At 44.2% G+C, this 19,810-nt stretch overlaps 1 protein-coding gene across 2 annotated transcripts in view; it reads right to left on the reverse strand.

The window, feature by feature from the left end:
• Positions 1-18,628: 18,628 nt before the first annotated feature.
• The window catches only part of oplah (5-oxoprolinase, ATP-hydrolysing), a 58,967-nt gene continuing 57,785 nt past the window's right edge, over positions 18,629-19,810 (reverse strand). For both annotated transcript variants that reach the window (XM_072576483.1, XM_072576484.1), the window contains exon 28: positions 18,629-19,211. In XM_072576483.1, the coding sequence (XP_072432584.1) occupies positions 19,041-19,211 (171 nt within the window). In that variant the 3' untranslated portion in view covers positions 18,629-19,040. The remainder of the gene's footprint in view (positions 19,212-19,810) is intronic.

The raw sequence follows: 19,810 nt of genomic DNA on the forward strand, positions 1-19,810 counted from the left end.
CTGAGGCGGGAAATGAACTCGGGTCTCTGGCGCTTGAGGCAGCAGTGCTAACCACTGTGTCACCATGCCACCCCTAGCCAATTCCTTAGTGGACTTGTTCAAAATTTATAACATATTGGGGTAGCATATTAGCATAGCAACCTCACAGCGCCAGGGACCCAGGTTCAATTCCAGCCTCAGGTGGCTCTGGAGTTTGCATGTTCTCCCTATCTGCATGGGATTCCTCCCACAGTCCAAAGATGTGCAGGTTTGGTGGATTGACTGTGCTAAAATGCTCCATGATGTGTAGGCTAGGTGGATTAGTCATGGTAAATTGCCCGTAGTGTTAGGTGCGTTAGTCAGGGGCTGCACAGTGGCTCTGTGGTTAGCAATGCTGCCTCACAGCGCCAGGGATCCGGGTTTGATTCCAGCCTCAGGTGACTGTCTGTGTGGAGTTTGCTGTGCCCAGTGACTGTGTAGGTTTCCTCTGGGTGCTCTGGTTTCCTCCCACAGTCCAAAGATGTGCAGGTTAGGTGAATTGGCCATGCTAAATTGCCCATAGTGTTAGGTGCATTAGTCAGGGGTAAACACAGGGTAGGGGAATGGGTCTGGGTGGGTGACTCTTCAGAGGGTCGGTGTAGACTTGTTGCGCTGGAGGGCCTGTTTCCATACAGAAGGGAATCTAATCTAAATGCACAGGGGTGGGGTGGTTCTGCAGAATACTCTTTGGTGGGTCGGTGCAGACTCAATGGGTCAAATGGCCTCTTTCTGCACTGTAGGGATTTTATGCATCTCTCTATGTCTGATTTCTTGTTCATTCTCCTTTATGAAAGGGACATTTTGCTCTCGTGTTCAGTTCCGCAATGCTTATATTTTCACAAATATCTCTAAATTGAGTTTCACTGTATTTTAGCTAGCGTTCCCCCCTTCCATTCCTTATCCATTTTTCCATTACCTTGTCTTATAATTCTCTTTTCTTTATATGTTATTGTAGACTGACTATATCTAGTTACCAAGTCTACAAAGTATAAGATGAAAACGTTTATCCTGATTCCGTACTTTGGCAAGTCCATGACTACAGCTTGTTAAGGTCTCTTGCCAAAGAGGGCACTGAATCCTGCATCCTTCGGTAGGATTTCTAACCTATGAGAGGCTGGATATGAAAAACACCATTGTAGTTTTTATGTATTTAACCTTTGTTCCTTTAAACTGCTATATCCTGATGCAAATAACGTTTTCTGAATGCATTGATTCGCGGATTTATTTCTTGCTAAAGAACTGTTACAAAGTTCATGTTGTCTAAACAGCAAATCCAGTAACTTCCCAGAAACCTGGCGGTGTTCCATGTACACCTATATTCGAGCCTTTTTCAAGGTTGGCCTGCTCAACTGTAAGGATATTTGACTTCATCCTACAGCTGTGCTGACCATGAGGTTTAAACTGGGTACTTTACAGGGAATTACAATGCTTTTAGTGAATTCAGAATGTTGTCACCTCCAAACTTGATGGAGCTAGAAGTCTCAAATTTCTTAACCTTACTTTGGGTCTTATCATTGAAAGAACCTGGTTAAAAAGATTTCTAATCAACTCCATACACTGTGGACACGCATCCACTGTCCAATACAAACTAGGTACATTCCCTTGAGAAATAAAGGTGGTATGTCCAAAACTACAGTACCCTGTATTACTAAGGATATTGACAAGAAAATAAAAAAAAAGGAGGCATATACTGCATTAAGAACGGCAACGGAAATCAGAAAAAGTATCTCAAATGCAGGAGAGGCTAAGGCTGCAATAAAGAAGACGAAGAGGAAGCCCAAGGAAAGGATGGCAGGCTGTGCTAAACAAATAGTAAAATGTTCTTCAAACATATTAACAGTAAAAGATTAGTGAAGGATAGAGTAATCCAAGCAAATCAGTGAGACAGACAACCAAGAGACCTTCCTTTGTAGATAGTGTTTATTGATTACACAGTCTTACAGCTCCCACCATCTCACAGTGCTTCCTTTCTATTGTATATGTGCTTAGACAATTAATAGACACCACCTTCTTCTTAGAACAAAGTGAGGTCTGCAGAGTCGAGAGTGTGTTGCTGGAAAAGAACAGCAGGTCAGGCAACATCCAAGGAGCAGGAAAATCGACGTTTTGGGCCGGAGCCCTTCATCAGGAATGAGGCTGAGAGCCTCGGGGATGGAGGGATAAATGGAAGGGTGGGGGGGGGGGGGGGGGGGGGAGCGGTTAGTGGGGCTGGGAAGAATGTAGCTCTTAGCTATCTTCTGATGATTCCTGATGAAGGGCTCCAGCTTGAAACGTCGATTCTCCTGCTCCTCGGATGCTGCCTGACCTGCTGTGCTTTTCCAGCAACACACTCTCGACCATCTTCTTCTTAACCTTAAATAAAGAGATGAACAAACTAAACAACATGATTGACCAGATATGAACAGGCAGCAAGTGTTAGCCTGTTAAAGAAATTATGGATAGAGAAAATCAGGAACTACTGTCTCTATAGCCTCACATCAGTATTGGGCAAAATGCTGGAATCCATAATTCAGGGACCTTTAGAAGGAAATAAGTTTTGACAAATCAGTTTTTTTTTTATTTGTACAAATTAGTTTTATTGAGGTTTTAACCACCTGTTTAAATAATGGAGAGCTAATGAATGTGGTGTAAGTGAGGACTGTAGATGCAGAAGATCAGAGTCGAGAGTGTAGTGTTGGGAAAGCACAGCAGGTCAGGCAGCATCTGAGGTGCAGGAGAATCGACGTTTCGGGCATAAGCCCCTCATCAGGAATCATTCCTGATGAAAGGCTTATGCTTGAAACATCGATTCTCCTGCTCCTCGCATGCTGCCTGACTTGCTGTGCTTTTCCAGCACTACACTCTCGACGATAATGAATGTGGTGTGTTTAGATTTTCTAGCTGGCAGTTCTGACCCATTGCTGCGGAATTTCAGCAAGTAGGAACACAGGCGGCCTAAACGCACAAAGTTAGCAGCTCAAGAACAGAGTATGTGCTCTGCAATTCGCTAAGTGATGGAATTCAGTGGGAGGGAAGGATTACTCTGCCTTTTACAAAAAAAGAAGTGGTCTGACAGAGGAAGCTGAAGACGAGCAGCGCAGTGTAAGAGCCAAATCCTAGAAGCATAAACTAGGTGAGAAGATTGGTGAGTGTTGGTGATTTACGACAACGATAGTCACCCAAGGCTGGTATTGAACCCAGCACCCTGGTGCTACAAAGCAGCTGTGCTAAGCACTGAGCCACCCTTTGAATAATAGATCCATGGTTTTTGCAAACTGCATGAGTGAGAGCTCATGGCATCATTGTACAGGGGACATTCAAGTGGAGGTTGTAAAAAGGAATGAAGTGGTAGTAGGGGCTGCATAGGTAGGGCTACAGATACTGTTCTCAGCAGCCCATTCTCTGTATATAGCCCAAAGACCATGCTACCTGCTCAGTGCCATGGTAATCTGCTCTCGGCTGGAAAGGAAGAAAAGAACTCAGTTGTTGTGATCCATCGAAGTACCAAAGGCATGGGTGCAAGGAATGAAGTTCTGCCACTGGGAAGGAGGGCAGCTAAGGGCCGATTTAACAAGCAGAAGTGGAAAGATGTCTGAGCCAGAAATTAGATCAGAGTTGTATCGGTGGCTGAAAGATTGTCATTAGAAAAATAGGTTTCCATTTTCAGGCACTGACACCAGCCTGTCCGAGGAATGACAGAGATGTACGACCGGGGCAGTCTTCACCTGAAAGATGCTGGAGTGTGTCTGTCTGTGCGTGTGTTTCACCTGAGGAACAATTTGGAAAATCAAAGATAAAGGACAAAGTAATAAGACATACTTAAACTGGAAAGACAGCAAAGAAGATTTCCAACGCTGTTGCCAGGACGAGCAGGCCTAAGTTATAGGAAGAGTCGAGAGTGTGGTGCTGAAAAAGCACAGCAGGTCAGGCAGCATCCAAGGAGCAGGAGAATCAATGTTTTGGGCATAAGCCCTTCATCAGGAATGAAGGGCATAAGTCCTTCCTCAATTCCTGATGAAGGGCTTATGCCCAAAATGTTGACTCACCTGGTCCTTGGATGCTGCCTAACCTGCTGTGCTTTTCCAGCACCACACTCTCGACTCTGATCTCCAGCATCTGTAGTCCTCACTTTCTACTGAGTTACAGGAAGAGGTTGGCCAGGATAGAACTTTATTCCTTGTAGGAGTATGAGGGGTGACCTTATTGAAGTGTATAAAATCATGAGGGGCATAGATAGGATGAATGCAGATAATCTTTTCCCCAGGGATGGGGGAATTGAAAACTCGAGGGTATAGGTTTAAGGTAAGAGGGGAAAAATTTAAGAAGGACCTGAGGGACAACTTCTTTACACAGAGAGTGGTGCGTATATTGAATGGGCTGCCAGAGAAAGTGGCTGAGGCAGGTACAATAGCAACATTTAAAAAACATTTGGATCGGTACATGGATGGGAAGGGTTTAGAAGGATATGCACCAAACGCAGGCAACTGGAACTAGCTGAGTGGGCACCATGGTCAGCATGGACTAGTTTGGGCTGAAGGGCCTGTTTCCATGCTGTATTACTCTATAGTTCAATGACTCTAAGACAAGAAAACAGAACAGGGTGATGATATATGGTACAATAGCTACAGCAATCCTTTGAAGAAAGGATTGTGAGGATGATTCAGGAGAAGAATGAAAGTAATAGGGTGGTTGTTATTGGGACTTTAACTTTCCTGATATTGATTGGGAAAGCTATAGCTCAAGTTCGTTAGATGGGTCGGTGTTTGTCCAATGTGTGCAGGAGGGTTTCCTGACACAATATGTAGATAGGCCAACAAGACGTGAGGCCATACTGGATTTGGTTCTGGGTAACGAACCAGGCCAGGTGTTAGAATTAGAGGTAGGTGAGCACTTTGGGGACAGTGACCACAATTCGGTGACTTTTACTTTAGTGATGGAGAGGAATAAGTGTGCACTGCAGGGTAAGAGTTATAGCTGGGGGCAGGGAAATTATGATGCGGTGAGGCATGACTTAGGATGCGTGGCTTGGAAAAGTAGGCTTCAAGGCAAGGGCGTAATTGATATGTGGAGCTTGTTCAAGGAGCAACTATTGAGTGTCCTTGATAAGTATGTACCTGTCAGGCAGGGAGGAAAGGGTCGTGTGAGGGAGCCGTGGTTTAATAAGGAATTGGAATCCCTTGTTAAATGAAGAGGGCGGCCTATGTAAAGATGAGGCGTGAAGGTTCAATTGGGGTGATTGAGAGTTATAAGGTAGCCAGGAAGGATCTGAAGAGAGAGCTAAGAGCAGCAAGGAGGGGACATGAAAGGTCCTTAGTTGGTAGGATTAGGGAAAACCCTAAGGCTTTCTATAGGTATGTCAGGAATAAAAGAATGACTAGGGTAGGAATAGGTCCAGTCAAGGATAGTAGTGGGAAGTTGCGTGTGGAGGCTGAAGAGATTGGGGAGACACTGAATGAATACTTTTTGTCAGTATTCACTCAGGAACAGGACATTGTTGCCGATGTGAATACCGAGTCACAATTAAGTAGAATGGATGGCTTTGAGGTATGTAGGGAAGAGGTGTTGGAAATTCTGGAAAGGGTGAAAATAGATAAGTCCCCTGGGCCTGATGGCATTTATCCTAGGATTCTCTGGGAACAAGGGAGGAGATTGCAGAGCCATTGGCCTTGATTTTTATGTCCTCGTTGTCTACAGGAATAGTGCCAGAAGACTGGAGGCTAGCAAATGTGGTTCCCTTGTTCAAGAAGGGGAGTAGGGATAACCCTAGTAACTATAGGCCGGTGAGTCTCACTTCTGTTGTGGGCAAAGTCTTAGAGAGAATTGTAAGGGATAGGATTTATGAACATCTGGATAGGAATAATGTGATCAAGGACAGTCAGCGTGGTTTTGTGAAGGGCAGGTCGTGCCTCACAAACCTTATTGAATTCTTTGAGAAGGTGACTAAGGAGGTGGATGAGGGGAAAGCGGTAGATGTGGTGTATATGGATTTTAGTAAGGCGTTTGATAAGGTTCCCCATGGTAGGCTACTGTAAAAAATACGGAGGTATGGCATTGAGGGTGAGTTGGAGATTTGGATTAGGAATTGGCTGGCTGGAAGAAGACAGAGGGTGGTAGTTGATGGTAAAGGTTCATCTTGGAGTGCCGTTACTAGCGGTGTTCCGCAAGGATCTGTTTTGGGACCATTGCTGTTTGTCATTTTTATAAATGACCTGGAGGAGGGATTAGAAGGTTGGGTGAGCAAGTTTGTGGATGATACAAAAGTTGTTGATGGTGAGGAAGGATGTGGCAGGTTACAGCGGGATATAGATAAGCTGCAGATCTGGACAGAAAGGTGGCAAATGGATTTCAATGTAGCTAAGTGTGAGGTGATTCACTTTGGTAAGAGTAACAAAAAGATGGGGTACTGGGCTAAAGGTCAGATACTCGGTAGTGTGGATGAGCAGAGGGATCTTGGTGTCCATGTACACAGATCTTTGAAAGTTGCCACCCAGGTAAATAGTGCGGTGAAGAAGGCATATGGCATACTGGCTTTTATTGGTCGAGGAATTGAGTTCCGGAGTCCTGAGGTCATGTTGCAGTTGTATAGGACTCTGGTGCGGCCGCATCTGGAGTATTGTGTGCAGTTTTGGTCGCCATACTATAGGAAGGATGTGGAGGCACTGGAACGGGTGCAGAGGAGGTTTACCAGGATGTTGCCTGGTATGGTAGGAAGATCGTATGACGAAAGGCTGAGGCACTTGGGGTTGTTTTCATTGGAGAAAAGAAGGTTTAGGGGTGACTTGATAGAGGTGTACAAGATGATAAGGGGTTTACATAGGGTTGACCGTGAGAACCTTTTTCCACGTATGGAATCAGCTATTACAAAGGGGCATAGCTTTAAATTAAGGGGTGGTAGGTATAGGACAGATGTTAGGGGTAGGTTCTTTACTCAGCGAGTCGTGAGTTCATGGAATGCCCTGCCAGTAGCAGTGGTGGACTCTCCCTCTTTATGGGCATTTAAGCGGGCATTGGATAGGCATATGGAGGATAGTGGGCTAGTGTAGGTTAGGTGGGCTTGGAACGGCACAACATCGAGGGCCAAAGGGCCTGTACTGCGCTGTATTCTTCTATGTTCAAACAAGCAGAAGAATGCAAATATGGACAGAGTAGGGAAGAACAAAAATTCAGAATTTAAGGCGGTTTCTCCGAATATACACAACACATGCGATGAATTGGATTGGTCAATTGAATAAATAAAAATAAGGATGACCCTTAAAGAGACATGGTTGCAAGGTGACCAAGTCTCAGACATGAATATTCAAAGATATTTGACATTTCTAGAAGGACAGGAAGAAAAGGAAAGGTGAAGAGATCATTCTTTTAATAAAGGAAGGGATCAGAAGATGAATATCACGGTTCGGAAGATCAAGATGGAGAGACGGTTTGGCTGGAAATAAGAAATATTGAAGGTAAAATAACCTTTGCTGAAAGTGGCTTATAGGTTTCCCAACAGTAGCTACACAGTAAGACATAATATAAATCAATGGGAGTCTATAAGAAAGATACTGTAATAATGGGTGACTTTAATCTCCACATTGATTAGATAAATCAGATTGGCAAAGATAGCCTGAAGAATGTTAACAGTTTGTTTTTGAACAACACATTCTGTAACCTGAAACAAAAACAAAAATTGCTGGAAAGGTTGTGCAGGTATGGCAGCATCTGAGGAGAGAAATCAGAGTTAACGTTTCGAGTCGAGTGACCCTTCCTCAGAACCGGTTCTGTATTCTAATAGGGAAGAGGCTATTCTGAACCTGACAAAGAATTTGTTAGAACCTTTACAGCAAAGCAATCTCATAGGTAAGATGATCATAACACAATAGAATTTCACATTCAGTTTGAGAGTGAGAAATATCTGTCCATGATGCCATGATGTCATGCTTCAACTGTACAAAAAGCTAGTTGGCCTCACTTGGAATATTGTGTACAGTTCTGGTCGCCCCATTACATGAAGGATGTGGAAGCATTGGAAAAGGTGCAGCGGATGTTGCCTGGTCTGGAGGGAAGGTCTTACGAGGAAAGGCTAAGGGACTTGAGTCTGTTCTCATTGGAGAGAAGGCGGCTAAGAGGGGATTTAATAGAGACATACAAGATGATCAGAGGATTAGATAGGGTGGACAGTGAGGGTTTTTTTTCCTAGGATGGAGATGTTGGCTTGTACCATGGGGCAAAGCTACAAATTGAGGGGTGATAGATTTAAGACAGATGTTAGAGGCAGGTTCTTTACTCAGGGAGTGGTAAGGGCGTGGAATGCCCTGCCTGCCAATGTAGTTAACTCAGCCACATTAGGGCATTTAAACAGTCCTTGGATAAGCATGTGGATGATGATGGGATAGTGTAGGGGGATGGGCTCAGATTAGTTCGCAGGTCAGCACAACATTGATAGCCGAAGGGTCTGTTCTGCGCTGTATTGTTCTATGTTTTATAATTAGTGTCTTAAATATAACAACAAGTACAAGGATACGAAGGCAGTAAAAACCGAACAAACTGCAAATGCTGTAAATCAGAAACCAAAACAGAAATTGCTGGAAAAATTCAGCAGGTCTGGCCGTATCTGTGGAGAGAAGGGCCCTCCAGAGAAGGTTCACTTGACCTGTAGCATTAACTCTGATTTCTCCCCACAAGTGGGCGGCACGGTGGCACAGCAGTTAGCACTGCTGCCTCACAGTGCCAGACACCTGGGTTCAATTCCCGACTCAGGCGACTGACTGTGTGGAGTTTGCACATTCTCCCCGTGTCTGTGTGGGTTTCCTCCGGGTGCTCCGGTTTCCTCCCACAATCCAAAAATGTGCAGGTCAGGTGAATTGGCCATGCTAAGTTGCCCGTAGAGTTAGGTGAAGGGGTAAATATAGGTGAATGGGTTGCCCTATACATAGTGAGTTGCGCTTCGATGGGTCGGTGTGGACTTGTTGGGCTGAAGGGCCTGTTTCCACACTGTAAGTAATCTAATCTAAAAAGTGCTGCTAGACCTGCTGAGCTTTTCCAGCAAATTCTGTTGTTAATAAGATGACAGTATTGGCTGAATGGATTGAGGAAATGGGGGTTCAAAATGCAAGCTAGCAGAAAAGCATTGGCAGACATTTAAGAAGATATTTCATAACTCCCAACAAAAATATATTCCAATGAAGAAAGACTCCACCAGAAAAATACACAATCCATGGCTAACTGAGATGTAACAAATTGAATGAAAAGGTAATGCTACGAAGATTCGTGACTGCCCAGAGATTTGAAAATCTTACCGAACCTGCAAAGCAAAAGTTTATGCAAAAAAAAAGGGGTTGTGGTGGGGGAATTTGGGAGTGAGATATACATTACAGACGCTTCGGTTGTTATTTTCCAAAATTCCCTATGTTCTAGAAAGGTCCCAAAGGATTGGAAAAATGATAAATTTAGCACCTCTATTTAGAATGGAGAGAGACAGAAAAGAGCAAACTGCTGGCCAGTTAGTCTGATAGATATCTGTAACTGGATAATTGCTATAGTCCATTATTAAGCAAGTCATTTTGAAAAATCAAAACGCGATCATGCAGAGTTAACATTGCTTTGTGAAAGGGATATTGTATTCAACAAATTTATTAGAGCTGTTTGGGGAGGTAATCACTCGGTTTCGGGTGATATCTAGGAGATCAGAAAATGGGGTGATTTCCAAAGGTATTCGATAAGGTGCCTTACTCCGTGAGGTAGAAACTCATGAACTAAGGACTGGCTAACTAACAAAAGACAGAGTCTGGATAAATGGGTCATTTTTCAGGGTGGCAAGATGTAAGTCCTGCTGGATCCGGGTGGAGACTCAACTATTTGCGGTCTATATAAATGAGAGACTGACTATTGTAGCCAAGTTTGATGATGAAAAGGCAGGTAGGAAAACAAACTGGGAATAGGATTTGCAAAAGGATATTGATCGGTTAAATGAGTGAGCAAATATGCAGTAGGTGGGGTGTAATGTCAGCTTGTCCACTATGGTAGATGGAGCAGAAAGAATTACATTTAAAATGGTGAGAGACCACAGAAACAGTGGTAAAGAGGACCTTGTACTTGAATCACGAAAGTTTCCCATGTATTTAGGAAGCCAAATGGAGTAATGGTTCATCCAACTACGACAGAGATGAGGAGGAACTTCTTCCCTCAGACAGTAATGGATCTGTGAAAGTCTGTACCGCAGAGGGGAAAGGTTGAGACTGAGATAGACAGGTTTTTAATCAATGAGGGAGTCAAGGATTATAGAGAAAAGACAGAAAAGTGGCGTTGAGGATTATCAGGTCAGACAAGATCTTATTGAATGACAGAGAAGACTTAATGGGCTGAATGGTCTAATTCTGCTCCCTCACCTTACAGCTTCTTTCACAGGAGGATGGAATATAAAACTAGGGAAGCCTTGCTACTACTGTCAAGGGCATTAGAAAGATTGCACCTAGAGTACTGTGAGGTGAGAGGTAGGGATCTCACAGAGTGGATGCTGATAGGATGTTTCTCCTTATGGTGGGGGGTTGGTCTAGAACGAGAGGGCACAATTTCAGAATAAAGTGAAAGATTACTTAAGATGAAAATGAGGACATATTTCTTCTCCTAGTGGTTTGTTAGTGTTTAGTACAATCCTTCCCCACAAAGCAATTGAAACAAACAAATATATTCCAGGCTGCAGAGGAGTCAAAAGAGAGAGCACATCAGAAATTCTGTACCCTATATTAATTAGTTTATTTCAGGGAGAATGTAAATGCTTTAGAGGCATTTCAGAGTAAGTTTATTAAACTAATACTTGAAACAGGCGGCTTGTCTTATGAGGAAAGGTTGAACAGGTTATGGCTTGTATCTGTGAAGTTTAGAGATGTAACTTGATTGAAATATAAAATATTAAGGGGTCATAGAAACATAGACAGTAGGAGCAGGAGGGGTCCACACAGCTGAGTCTGCTTTGCCATTCAATATGATTATGGCTGTTCATCCAACTCAATATCCTGCTCTCATTCATCCTCCATATCCTTTCATCCCTTTAGCCCCAAGTGCAATGTCCAACTCCTTCTTGAAATCATACAATGTTTTGGCCGCAGCTGCTTTTCTTGGTAGTGTCCAAAGTTAAAAATCACTCAACAGCAGGTTATAGTCCAACAGGTTAATTTGAAAGCACTAGCTTTTAGAGCACTGCTCCTGTAGCACTCTGAAAGCTAGTGCTTCCAAATAAACCCATTGGACTATAACCTGGTGTGTGATTTTTAAGTTTGTACATCCCAGTCCAACACCAGCATCTCCAAATCATTTCATGTAGTGCATTCCATAGCATCACCACTCTCTGGGTGAAGACCTTTCTGCCCATCTCAATCTTAAGTTGTTTACCAAATATCCTCAAACTGTGACCCCTAGTTCTGGAGCCCCCCTTCATTAGGAACATCCTTTCCGCATCTGCGCTATGTAATCCTGTTAGAATTTTATATGTTTCCCTGAGATTTCCAACACCCCCCTCTCTCCCCAAACAGCACCACCACCACTTCAATCCTAATCAATTTAACCTCTCTTCCTATATCAGTCCTGCCATCCTGGAATCAATCAGGTAAACCTTTGCTGCACTCCCTTTATGGCATGAATATCCTCTCTCATATAAGTTGACCAAAACTACATACCATACCCCAGGTGTGGTCTCACCAAGATCCTGCATAATTGCAACAAGACATCCCTGTTCTTGTACATAAATTCTCTTGCAATGAAGACCAACATACCGTTTGCCTCTTAGCTTCAGTGACTGGTGTACAAGGACACCCAGGTCACATAGTACATTCCCCTCTCCCAATCTATCACCATTCAGATAATAACCTGCAGTCCTGTTTTTGCTCCCAAACTGGATAATCTCACATTTGTCCACATTATACTGCATCTGCCATGCACTTATCCACTTATTCAGCCGCCCAAATCACACTGAAGCAACTCTATATCCTTCTCGTGGTTCACCCTCCCACTCAGCTTTAGAACACAGAACAGCAGAGGCCCTTCGGCCCACGATATTGTGCCAAGCATTTGTCGCAATCTAACACGAACCTAACCTACACACCCCTCAATTTACTGCCATCCATGTGTTTGTCCAGCAGTTGCTTAAATGTCCCTAATGTCTCTGACTCTACTTCCATCACTGGCAGTGCATTCCATGCACCCACCACTCTCTGTGTAAAGAACCTCCCTCTGACATGTTCCCTATACCTTCCTCCAATTGCCTTAAAATTATGACTCCTTGTGACAGCCATTTCTGCCCTGGGGAAACATCTCTAGCTATCTATTCTCTCTATGCCTCTCATTACTTGCACACCTCTATCAAGTCACCTCTCTTCCTTCTGCTCTCTGGTGTGAAAAGCCCTAGCTCACTCAACCTCTCTTCATAAAAGAAGCCCTCCAATTCAGGCAGCATCCTGATAAATCTCCTCTGCACACTCTGTAAAGCGTCTACATCCTTCCTATAATAAGGTGACCAGAACCAGACACACTATTCCAAGTGTGGTCTAACCAGGGTTTTATAGAGCTGCAGCAAAACCTCGCGCCTCTTAAAGTCAACCCCCCTGCTAATGAAAGCCAAAACACCATAACCCTATCAACTTGGGTGGCAACTTTGAGGGATCTATGTACATGGACCCCAAGATCCTTCTGTTCCTCCATACTGCCAAGAATTCTGTCTTTAACCCTGTATTCAGCATTCAAATCCAACCTTCCACTTTGCATTTATCCAGGTTGAACTCCATCTGCCACTTCTCAGCCCAGCTCTGCATCCTATCAATGTCATGTTGTAGCCTGTAACAGCCCTCAAAACTGTCTACAACACCACCGACCTTTGTGTCATCAGCAAACTTACTAACCCACTCTTCCATTTCTTCATGCAAGTCTTTGACAAAAACGACAAAGAGCAGAGGCCCAAGAACAGATCCCTGCAGGACATCATTGGCCACCGACCTCCAGGCGGAATATTTTCCATCCACTACCACTCGCTATCGACTTTTGGCCAACCAATTCTGTATCCAGACAGTCAAATTTCCATCAAAGACTGTAGTGCTGGAAAAGCACAGCCAGTCAGGCAGCATCTGAGGAGCAGGAGAGTCGACGTTTCAGGCATAAGCCTTTCGTCAATTCATCAATTCCTGATGAAGGGCTTATGCCCAAAACGTCGATTCTCCTGCTCCTCGGATGCTGCCTGACTAGCTGCGTTTTTCCAGCAACACACTCTTCCATCTGATCTCCAGAATCTGCAGTCCTCACTTTCTCCTAGCCAAATTTCCATGTATCCCATACCTCCTAACTTTCTGAATGAGCCTACCGTGGGAACCCTTATCAAATGCCTTACTGAAATCCACAAACACCACAACCACTGCTTGACCTTCGTCAACTTGTCTGTCACATCCTCAATAAGGCTTGTGAGGCATGACTGCCCCTCACAAAGCTATGCTGACTGTCTTTAATCAAACTATGTTTTTCCAAATAGTCATAAATCCTATCTCTCAGAATCTTTTCCAGTACCTTGCTTACCACAGACATAAGACTGACTCGTCTGTAATTCCTAGAGATTTTCCTATTCCCTTTCTCGAATAGAGGAACAACATTTGCCTCCCTCCAATCATCCTGTATTACTCCCGTGGAGAGTGAGGATGCAAAGATCATCACCAGAGGTGCAGAAATTTCATTCCTCGCTTCCCGTAGTAACCTTGGATATATCTGGTCCGGCCCTGGGGACTTATCTACATGCTTCCCAGAATTTCCAGCACATCTACTTCCTTAATATCAATCTGTTCAAGCCTTTTAACCTGTTCCACAGTGTTCTCACTATCAACAAGGTCCCTCTCTCCAGTGAATACTGAAGCAAAAAACTCATTTAGGGGCTCCCCTGCCTCTTCAGATTCGAGGCACAGGTTTCCTCCACAATCCCTGATCGGCCCTAACCTCTCTCTGATCATTCTCTTACTGCCCACGTGTGTGTAGAATGCCTTTGGGTTTTCCCTAATCCTTCCGCCAAGGCTTTGTTGTGCCCCCTTCCAGCTCTCTTCAGTCCATTTTTGAGTTCTTTTCTTGTTACTCTGTAATCCTCTAAAGCTCTGCTAGGTCCTTGTTCTTCAACCTTAAGTAAGCTTCCTTCTTCCTCTTGATGAGAAGCCCCTCTTCTCTTGTCATCCAATGCTCCTTCTCCTTACTATTCCTTGCCTGTCTCAGTGGGACAAAGTTATCAAACACTCACACAACAAGTGCTCCTTCAACAACCTCCACATTTCTGTTGTGCCTTTCCCAAAGAACAATTGTTCCACAATTTATATTACACAGCTCCTGTCTAATAGCACTATAATTTCCCCTCCCCCCAACTAAATATCTTCCCATACTGTCTGAAAACACTTTGAAAACTTGGAAATATTACGTTTAGTTCCCTCATCTAAATCATTAATGTATGTTGTAAATAGCTGGGATTCAAGCACTGATCCATGCAGTACCCGACTCATTACTGGCTGTGACTCAGAAAAAGTCCCATTTATTCCTACTCTTTGTTTCCCGTCTGCCAGCCCATTCTCTTTCCATCACAATACTTTATCTCCAATCTTACCCTCTTTAATTTCACACACTAATCTCTTCTGTGGGACTATGTTGGGGTGGCACGGTGGCACAGTGGTTAGCACTGCTGCCTCACAGCGCCAGAGACCCGGGTTCAATTCCCGACTCAGGCGACTGACTGTGTGGAGTTTGCACGTTCTCCCCGTGTCTGTGTGGGTTTCCTCCGGGTGCTCCGGTTTCCTCCCACAGTCCAAAGATGTGCAGGGTCAGGTGAATTGGCCACGCTAAATTGCCCCTAGTGTTAGGTAAGGGGTAAATATAGGGGGTATGGTTGGGTTGCGCTTCGGCGGGGCAGTGTCGACTTGTTGGGCCGAAGGGCCTGTTTCCACACTGTAAGTAATCTTATCTAAAAGCCTTCTGGAAGTCCAAATAAACCACATCCACTGACTCACTCTCATCATCTCTACCATAGTAGTTACATCCTGAAAGAATTCAAGTTGATTTGTGAAGTCTGATTCCCTTTCGGAAATCCATGCTGAGTCTGTCCGATTATGCCATTGTTTTCAAAGTGCTCAGCTATTAGTTCTTTTCACATGGGCTCTAGCATTTTCTCCACTACCAATGTCAGGCTGATTGGTCAATAATTCCCTGTTTTCTCTCTACCTCCCTTTTGACATAGACAGGTTACATTATCTATCCTCCAATCTGTATGATGTGAAGGTGCTGGTGTTGGACTAGGGTGGACAAAGTCAGATGTCAACTTGCCTCAGGCTTGTAAAAATAGAAATAAATGTCATTCTAACATAAATTGTTACTTCAGTCGAATTTTGTCCAGTACAGTAAAACAAATTACAATTGGGGGAACCTCTCACCTGTTGAAAGAAGCAACTGTCTGAAAGCTTGTGATTTCAAATAAACCTGTTGGATGATAACCTGGTGTCATGTGATTTCTGACTTTCTCTAATCTTTAGGAACTGTTCCAGAATCCCTAAGAATTCCGGAAGATGACCAATGCATCGACTATTTCTAGGGCCACTTCCTGAAGTATTTTTGTGGATTATCAGCTCCTTGGGGATTTATCAGCCTTCAATCCCATCAATTTCCAAAACACCATTTCCCTACTCAGATTTGCTTCAGTTCCTCTCTCTTAGTAAACCCGATGTCCCCTAGCATTTCAAATGTTACTGTGAACATAGAACCAAAGTATATATTTAATTGGTCAGCTATTTATTTGTCCCCATTGATAAATTCCCCTGTTTCTGACTGTCAAAGACTTATCTTTATCTTTACCGATCTTTTTCTTTTCACATACCTAAGAAATCTTTGCGGTCAGTTTGTAAGTTTCCCACAAGCTTACTCTTGTACTCTATTTTCCTTTACTTCATCAATCCCTATGTCATCCTTTGCTGAACTCCCACTCCTCAGATGTGTTGTTTTTTATCGTATGCCCAGATGTGGAGAGGACATTCCCTCTTACTTGAGAATTCTAGAACTATGAGTCACTCTAAAAATCAGAGATTGCCCATTTCAAAGGAAATAAGACAAGAAAATCCTCTTTGATCATCATGAGTCTTTGCAAATCTCTTCTTGAGAAGGCAGTGGAGGTAGAGTCCTTGAATATTTTAAAAGCAGAGGTAGATAGGTTCTTGATAAGCTAAGGTTGTTGGGGGGGGGGGGGGGGGGCAGGGGGTGATGTTGGCAAGTTATTTGGGAATGTAGATTTGGAGTTACAATTAGATCAGCCATGATCTTACTGATTGGTGGAGCAGGCTGGAGGGACTGAAAGGCGGCACGGTGGCACAGTGATTAGCACTGCTGCCTCACAGCGCCAGAGACCCGGGTTCAATTCCCGTCTCAGGCAACTCTCTGTGTGGAGTTTGCACATTCTCTCCGTGTCTGCATGGGTTTCCTCCGGGTGCTCCGGTTTCCTCCCACACTCCAAAGATGTGCAGGTCAGGTGAATTGGCCATGCTAAATTGCCCGTAGTGTTAGGTAAGGGGTAGAAGTATGGGTATGGGTGGGTTGCGCTTCGGCGGGCCGGTGTGGACTTGTTGGGCCGAAGGGCCTGTTTCCACGCTGTAATGTAATGTAATCTAATCCATTAGATTACTTAAAATGTGGAAACAGGCCCTTCGGCCCAACAAGTCCACACCGACCCGCCAAAGTGCAACCCACCCAGACCCATTCCCCTGCATATACCCCATTCATCTAACACTACGGGCGATTTAACATGGCCAATTCACCTAACCTGTTCCTATTTCCTATGAATCTTTGGAATTCTGAGCCCCAGGGAACTGTGGATGTTCAGTCAGTCCTCGGGTATATTCCAGATAGAGGTTGAGAGATTTTTGGATACCCTGGGAATCAAGCGATATCAGGATACAGTGAGGAAGTAGTGTTAAAATTGAGGATCAGTCTTGAAGGGTTGAAGGAGCTTCTTTTTCTCTTCAGCTTATAACCCTGGAGCCATCTGATCTTGACATTGGTTTAAGACTAGAACATCTACCTCCATTTTGTTTTGTATGCTGTTTTCTTTCATGACTTCGTTTTTAAATTCCCCTTTGTTCATTCACCTTGTTTCCTGATGGTCCTCATCTGGGTTTTTCTGTTTTGTCCTTTACTGTACCCATTACCCCTCCATTTGACCTTTGCACCATGAACACTATTCACAATGACTCTCCTGACCCCTACCCCATGGCAGATCTTTCCTCCACTCCTCCTGCCCCATCCCTCACCCATCCATCCCTACTCCTTTTACATTCCGAACCTTCCCAATATTCTGAAGAGTCAGTGACCTGAACCATTAACTTTGTTTCCCTCTCCTGGCCTGTTGGTCATAATATATACGAATGACTTAAGATGAGGAAAGTGAATGTACAATCGCCAGGATCATGGATGACACAAAAATAGGTGGAAGGGTGAGGGTGACACAAAGAGTTGGCAAAGGCTATCGACAGGATCAGTGACTGAGCAAAAACTTGGCACATGGGTTATAATGTAGGAAAATGTGAGGCCATGCCCTTTGGCAGGAAGAGTAGAGGAGCTGAATATTATTTAAATGGAGAAAGATTGCAGAAAGCTACAGAAGAGGAACTTGGGAGATTTCATGTCTGACTCAAAGAATGTTAGTGTACAAATTCAGTGGGTAATAGGGCAGACAAATGGAATGTTGATCTTTGTTTTAAAGGGGCATGGAGTATAAATCTATTCAAGGCACTAGTCAGATCACAGTTGGAGCCAGAAAGTGTGGTGCTGGGAAAGCACAGCCGGTCAGGCAGCACCCGAGGAGCAGGAGAGTCGAAGTTTCAAGCATAAGCTTCTCATCAGGAATGTGATGAAGAGCTTATGCTCAAAATGTCAACTCTCCTGCTCCTCGGATGCTGCCTGACCAGCTGTGCTTTTCCAGAACCAAATATTTTGACTCTGATCTCCACCATCTGCAGTCCTCACTTTCACCTAGACCACAGTTGGAATACTGTGAACAGTTATGGTTTCCATATTTAACAAAAGATATTCTGCCATTGGAGACAGTTCAGAGAAGGTTCGCTCAGCTGACTCCAGACAGGGAGTGTCTTATGAGGAGAGGTTGAGTGAATTGGGTCTGTACTCATTGGAGATTGGATGACGAAAAGTGACCTCATTGACACGTACAAGATATTTAGAGGACTTGATAGGACAGACGTGGAAAGGTTGTTTCTCCTCGTGGGAGAGTTGAGGACCAGAGGGCATTATTACAGAATAAAGGATTGCTCATTTAAGACAGAGATGACGGGGAGTTTCTTCTTTTGGAGGGCAGTGAATCTGTGGAATATTTAAGTATTTTTATGGTTGAGATAGACAGATTTTTAATCAGGAAGGGAATCAGTGGTTCTGGGACAAAGGCAGAAAAGTGGATTTGAGGATTATCAGATCAGCCACGATCTCATTGAATGGTGGAGCAAACTCAATGGGCTGAATGGCCTGCTGCTGCTCCTATGTCTATGTCTGTTGAGTGTTATTAGCAATTCTTGTTTATTTTTATTTCAGATTTCCAGCATCCGCAATATTTCGCTTGAGTGTTAAGAGTTCGTCTCAGCATCTTTATCCCTCAACAGGAAATAAAGGTGAATTCTGGTCATTTATATCAGTGTGCTTTGTGGGATCTTGTGTGCAAACTACCTGCTGAGTTTCCTATATTGCAACAATGACAAGGCTTTATAAAGTATTGCTGCTGGCTGTAAAGTGCTTCGGGATCTCCTGAGGCAATTACTTTTCATTCTTATTGTGCGCAGTCAGGTGAGAGAAGGATGGACGGAGAGGGAGAGAAGAATGGACGGAGAGGGAGAGAAAGATCCCACAGAAACCTGGCACCACCCCTGTTTCTGGGACTTGATGTCTGGGGACCTAGCAAGTGAAGAAGGGGAATCAGTCTCCCTCTGTCTCCTGTGCTCTACTGAAATAACCGGGAATTTGAATGGCAGAGGGAGGGGTATTTTGTTGGAGTCTCGAGTTGATCTTGATCACACCGATTCTTGGGACAGTCTATATTCAAACACACTTCCCCGTTCGGGAAAGGAAACTCCAGATCTCTGCTTCACCGGCTCCGATCTTGGCAAATTTTCACAACTGGCTGTCACATCTTCATCCCAGCCCCAACCTCCCCCTCCGGGCGTGAGCAACAGGAAAGTGTCCTGAACCACAGAAAGAAAGAGAGAGAGAGAGAGAGACCGACAGTGAATCTGTGATGGCCGAGAGAGAGTGAGAATGAGTGAGATTGAGAGTGAGAGAGAGAGAGAGAGAGAGAGTCTATGATGACCGAGAGAGAAAGAAAGGGAGGATAAGAAAGAGAGAGTGTGAGTCTGTGATGGCTGAGAGAGTGAGATAGAGAGAGAGAGAGAGAGACAGACAGACAGACAGACAGTGAATCTGTGATGGCTGAGAGAGACTGAGACTGAGTGACACACAGGGAGGGAGAGAGAGAGAGAGAGAGAGAGAGAGAGTCTATGATGACCGAGAGAGTGTGAGGGTAAGAAAGAGAGAATGTGAGTCTGTGACGGCTGAGAGAGTGAGAGAGAGAGAGAGAGATAGACAGACAGACAGTGAATCTGTGATGGCTGAGAGACTGAGACTGAGTGACACAGAGAGAGAGAGACAGTGAGTCGGTGATGGCTGAGGGAGAGAGAGAGTGAAGGTGAAAAAGAAAGAATGTGAGTCTGTGATGGCAGAGAGAGATTGTGAGTGAAAGAGAGAGAAAGTGATCTTGATGTCAGAGAGGAAGAGGTGGTGCAAT

This window comes from Chiloscyllium punctatum, chromosome 8, assembly GCF_047496795.1.
Source record: "Chiloscyllium punctatum isolate Juve2018m chromosome 8, sChiPun1.3, whole genome shotgun sequence".
NCBI lineage: Eukaryota > Metazoa > Chordata > Chondrichthyes > Orectolobiformes > Hemiscylliidae > Chiloscyllium > Chiloscyllium punctatum.